The sequence below is a fragment of the Gossypium raimondii genome, chromosome 8 (assembly GCF_025698545.1).
Source record: "Gossypium raimondii isolate GPD5lz chromosome 8, ASM2569854v1, whole genome shotgun sequence".
Classification (NCBI taxonomy): domain Eukaryota; kingdom Viridiplantae; phylum Streptophyta; class Magnoliopsida; order Malvales; family Malvaceae; genus Gossypium; species Gossypium raimondii.
The window spans coordinates 51,087,246-51,091,656 of record NC_068572.1 but is presented as its reverse complement, the minus strand read 5'-3'; the positions used below and the strand labels follow the sequence as shown (position 1 = coordinate 51,091,656).

The window sequence follows — 4,411 nt, the reverse complement described above, 5'->3', positions numbered from 1 at the left end:
AGACTCTATCGGTCAAACATGTTTAAAAAATTACAATTCCTTATAATGACAAGAGAGTAGTTACTACCATGGTAATTACATTTTTATTCAATTATTATGTATTGTCCAAACAAACTTTTAGTACAATTTTAAATTTAAAATTTAAAAGAAGTAATAATTGGAGTGCAATCAAGTCAAGTCGAGCTAAAATACTGTTAAGCTCGAGCTCAAACTCGAATCAAAATTTGAAGCTCAATCAAACATTTAATTTTAAACTCACACTTGATTAAACTGTTTATCAACTTTGTACCAAGCTCGAACTTGACTTAATAATTAAACTTACGAATAATAACATAATTTAATAATATAAAAATATGAAAAATTCGTGAGTCATTCAAGTTAAGTATTACTAAACTCAAATTTAACTCAATCGATAGCTCAACTCGATAATTACCAAATCGAGTTCAATTTTTTTTTCGTATCGAACTGAGTAACTTACAAGTACCGATGTCTCATTTTCACCCCTAGTAATAACTCTTGTAAAAAATAAAAACTCTTCAAAATAATCAAAGATTTCTCCTCTTCGCTAAAAATAAGTTACGAATATGGTCAAATATTACCAATTGAATTAATTTATTGCTAATCCATATGCTAAAACATATGTAAAAAATAATACTCCTACCAAAAAAAATAATTTTTTTAAAAAACCATAATAAAGGCAAGGCGAGAAAATAAATCAAAAGAAGACTTAACATCATGAAGAAACCAACAACTCAATATCTCATATAAAGTTTCAACACCAGATTCTGATATAAAATAACATCATTGTCAAAAAAAAAAGATTTCAATACGTTTAGATAAAACATGCAAAAACATCCTACGAAAGTTGGTATGCTAATGTTATTGGCTCAGCTCTCAGTTTGCTCCCTCAACCTTCTAATGGTACTCCTCACCGTCACAGCGCTAGCAGTGCTGTTATATTATGAAATACAGCAACTTGTTAGAGATACTTAGACAATCTGAAAAAAGAAGCTAAATTGTTGAAATAGGGTAAACATGGGTATTTACTTCAAAGTATAAGCACCCCCGGCTTTGACTTTCCCGCAATCCTTGCAGCCCCAGATTCCAACAGCCTTTCTCTTCACTGCATACTGTAGGAGCAGAGTTTATTAGAACCAATACATGCAACTCAAATAAAGAGATGGCAACAGAAGACACAGCAAACAATTAAAACCGATAATCGAAACTATCTAACCTTTCCACAGAACTCGCAGAAGTACTTGCTGTGTTGACTGACCTCCATCTTCTTAATTTGCTTCCTCAAACTGGCACCATATCGGGTACCTTCATTAAGAGTCAAATCAAGGAATTAGAAACTTTAGACTAGAAAAGGCGAAACCTCCATCTTAATTTAGAATTACTTAAGAGAGTAAAGCTACTACATCGGTTAAAAACTTGAACAATTTGGATAAAATTAGAAAGGCATAATAATTTCCTCCAACATAAACATGGCTACTGATTAGTAACCCTCTCTAACAAAATAATACCGAATAAAATCCAATAGCACCTACCGTATTTCCCGACAATTCCGGCCTTCTTCGTTCTCTTAGTCTGCACCATGAACAAATGAATGATTCAACAACTTGTACCAAGAAATAACAAAAAAGCCAAATAACATATAATAACCTATATTGCTTTCTTCAAGTTGAATTCTCCACAAAACCATATGAATAGGCTATAATTAACCCAATCCTAAAAGAAATCTATTCAAATTCTCTCCTAGCATACAACCAATGTGATAGTGAATCAAAATAAATAAATAAATATCAGAAATAAATTGAACCGAGGGAAACTCATGAAAAACAACTAACTCTATTCCCCCAATGATGTGAATATGATTTGTTTGGTTTCTTGTGTTCCTTCCTTTTACTTCTTTGATGCATGAGAAATGAAGATTTTGAAGTGAAAACAAGACAACAGAGCCGAACCCTTCACCCACAAACAACATAACTTTCTGTAGAACGCATTTTCTCAGGAAACAAACACATAAAATTCCTAGAAAAGAAAAAAGGAAATAAGAAGAGAGTACCATTGTAGTTAGGTTGAGAAGGTGTGTGGTCCGAGAAGCAGAGCGGCTCTTGGGAAGAAATCAACAAAGACGAGTTAGGGTTTTCATGTTGGGGTTTTATAAACAACTTCAAATAACTGGGTCAAGACATTCGGGTCTTGATCTAACCCATCCCGGAGTTATTTCATTGGATTTGCTTTGAAATGGTGGGTAATTTGATGTGTAGGCCCTTTATCAACTTAGAAATTTTTAGGCTTTTCAAAGTTCCAACAAAGGCCCAAAAGATAATACGAGTCACTATTTTTTTCACTTCAAAAAATATATATTTTTTTATTTTACTGATTAAATCCAGTTTGGATGTAATTTTATACATGGAAATCCAATTATTGATTTCTTTGTCATGATAATGATGAAGACGATGTGTGCACTTACGTAGCACATTTGTGCAGAAAAATAATTAAAAATGCACGTCAACATTTATAACGCCCAACAACTTTTTGTCTAATATTTAATATTTTAGCAAAAACAAATAGTCTAATAAGTTATTAAATTTAATAATGGTTTTAGAATTCGGAAAATTATTATTTTTCCATTTCATTTCATAATAAAATAATACCATAACTAATAATTTAAGTAAATATCAAAGAGCATTAATTTCTTCTAATTTCTTAATCATGACGAGTTGGCTTGGATGAAGCAGCTGTAACACTTGCTTCATGAATTAAATCCCCATCCGACTAACAAGAATATTATCTGATCCTTCCCTGTAATTGTTTATTAATTATGGGGTAAATTTTATTGATAGTCATCCTCTTCTTTTTTTTTTTTTGTCATTTCATTATGAAAATCTACAAAATGGTGACTTATAAAATGAACTTAACTTTTAGCTAATTTCCACATCATTTCCATGTAATATTCTAAAACTATTTTTGTTGATGAAAGGTTGGGTGCACGGTGGAGTTGATCAGTTCACCTTGTTTAGGATAGGTTGAAGTGATAGTGGTGATCGAAGTATGGTGAAAAGCGGTTTCCCTCATAGACATTGCACCAATTGTTGATGCAATATTTGGTGGGCGGTGGAGTTGGTCTATTTAGTTGGTTCACCCTGTTTAGGACAATGTGAAGGGTTAACAATTTTGGGTAACTGAAATGTGGAGAAAGTGTGTTCCCTCATGGAAGAAAGATCAAGTAGAGAATAAGAAGCCCCCTTTTTCTTCTTTCATCGTCTTTTTATATAAGACCTATGGTAATGATAACCTGATATATTTAGGTTGCCATAGGGTATGGGGATGTGACCGTTAGGCCTCTTGATGAGACTTTGTAACACCTTTTGCTCGACCCGATCATCGGATCCGAGCTACAAGATGTTATATTTATTGTCGGAGCAACTATAGTCAATTATACATCAAACAACCATTTACACATGCAAATAAGTATATTACACAATCATGTTATGTTGCATTATCATTTCCAGGTCTCATACGAGCTTACGAAAGCTCTTTTGATAACTTAAGGTCAAATTAGGATCAAATTGTAAAGTTTTCAAAATTTTGAGTTGACATAGCGATATCATGGTTTCCGCATCGCGACATCGTCAATCAGTGAGTTACGTCACAACCTCGGGCATCTCGACATCGCAACGACACTCACTGTTGATCTATGTTGCGACAATGGGGACTCGTGGTTGCGACGCTATTTTGGCAATAAACACCTTGGTACATTTTTCATGCTGTCAATCAAACACTTATATGTTTTCATACATCTTTCTACAAATCAAAACACCATCATTCCATACCAATTTATACCAATTCAAGCCTATGAACATTTGAAACCAAACATTCAATATAGTACAAAACAAATATTCATCATTTAAGCATATTCAACCCTTTATCAAACTAGTCATACCAAATTGTTTTATTTTCCAATTCAAACATACCATTCTTATGCAATTTGGGAACCGATCACTTAAATGACCCTAACGTGAATCAAACAAAGCATGCAATAAGTTATATCTCATGCTTAACATTCAAACATACCATAACCACAATTGTCACATAACTATCCATCCAAAAATGCCCTTAGATACATGCCACAATATTTAGACTCAAAATCAATATAATTCTACCGTCTTACTGTAGTGTGTGCTTCGCATTGATCCGACTTAGCAAGTTCCACAAGGTGATGATCTACAAGTAGGGAAAACTGTTGGATTTGGTACCTTAAGTGTAGTATTTTCATCTATGTACACTTGTAATTTTTTCAAATAGATTGGTTAATAAAGAAAATTCATAATTACATTAATATAGTTTATATAATTGTCTTCATATGGTTTTTGCACACAAAGAAAAATAAAAGCAAATGTTG

At 32.7% G+C, this 4,411-nt stretch overlaps 1 protein-coding gene across 2 annotated transcripts; it reads right to left on the bottom strand.

The window, feature by feature from the left end:
• Positions 1 to 736: 736 nt before the first annotated feature.
• Positions 737 to 2,204, bottom strand: LOC105791989 (60S ribosomal protein L37a). 2 transcript variants are annotated; one of them, XM_052634313.1, is made up of 6 exons: positions 2,069 to 2,171; positions 1,851 to 1,968; positions 1,551 to 1,590; positions 1,235 to 1,323; positions 1,048 to 1,130; positions 737 to 951 (listed from the first exon to the last, which is right to left on the bottom strand). In XM_052634313.1, exons 2-6 carry the CDS (start codon positions 1,920 to 1,922, stop codon positions 888 to 890), a joined length of 348 nt encoding a protein of 115 aa, XP_052490273.1. In that variant the 5' UTR covers positions 1,923 to 1,968; positions 2,069 to 2,171; the 3' UTR covers positions 737 to 887. The 2 variants fall into 2 exon arrangements, with proteins under 2 accessions (XP_052490273.1, XP_012475789.1); XM_012620335.2 differs by lacking the exon at positions 1,851 to 1,968 and having other exon boundaries at positions 2,069 to 2,204.
• Positions 2,205 to 4,411: the final 2,207 nt, after the last annotated feature.

Bases quoted from the DNA above. Each gene is read 5' to 3' on its own strand.
- LOC105791989 (XM_052634313.1), bottom strand. From the start codon at position 1,922: ATGCATCAAAGAAGTAAAAGGAAGGAACACAAGAAACCAAACAAATCA. The intron at 1,591-1,850 runs GTTAGTTGTTTT...TTCATGGTGCAG, and splicing joins CACATCATTGGGGGAATAGA to ACTAAGAGAACGAAGAAGGC. The intron at 952-1,047 runs GTAAATACCCAT...ATAATATAACAG, and splicing joins GGGGGTGCTTATACTTTGAA to CACTGCTAGCGCTGTGACGG.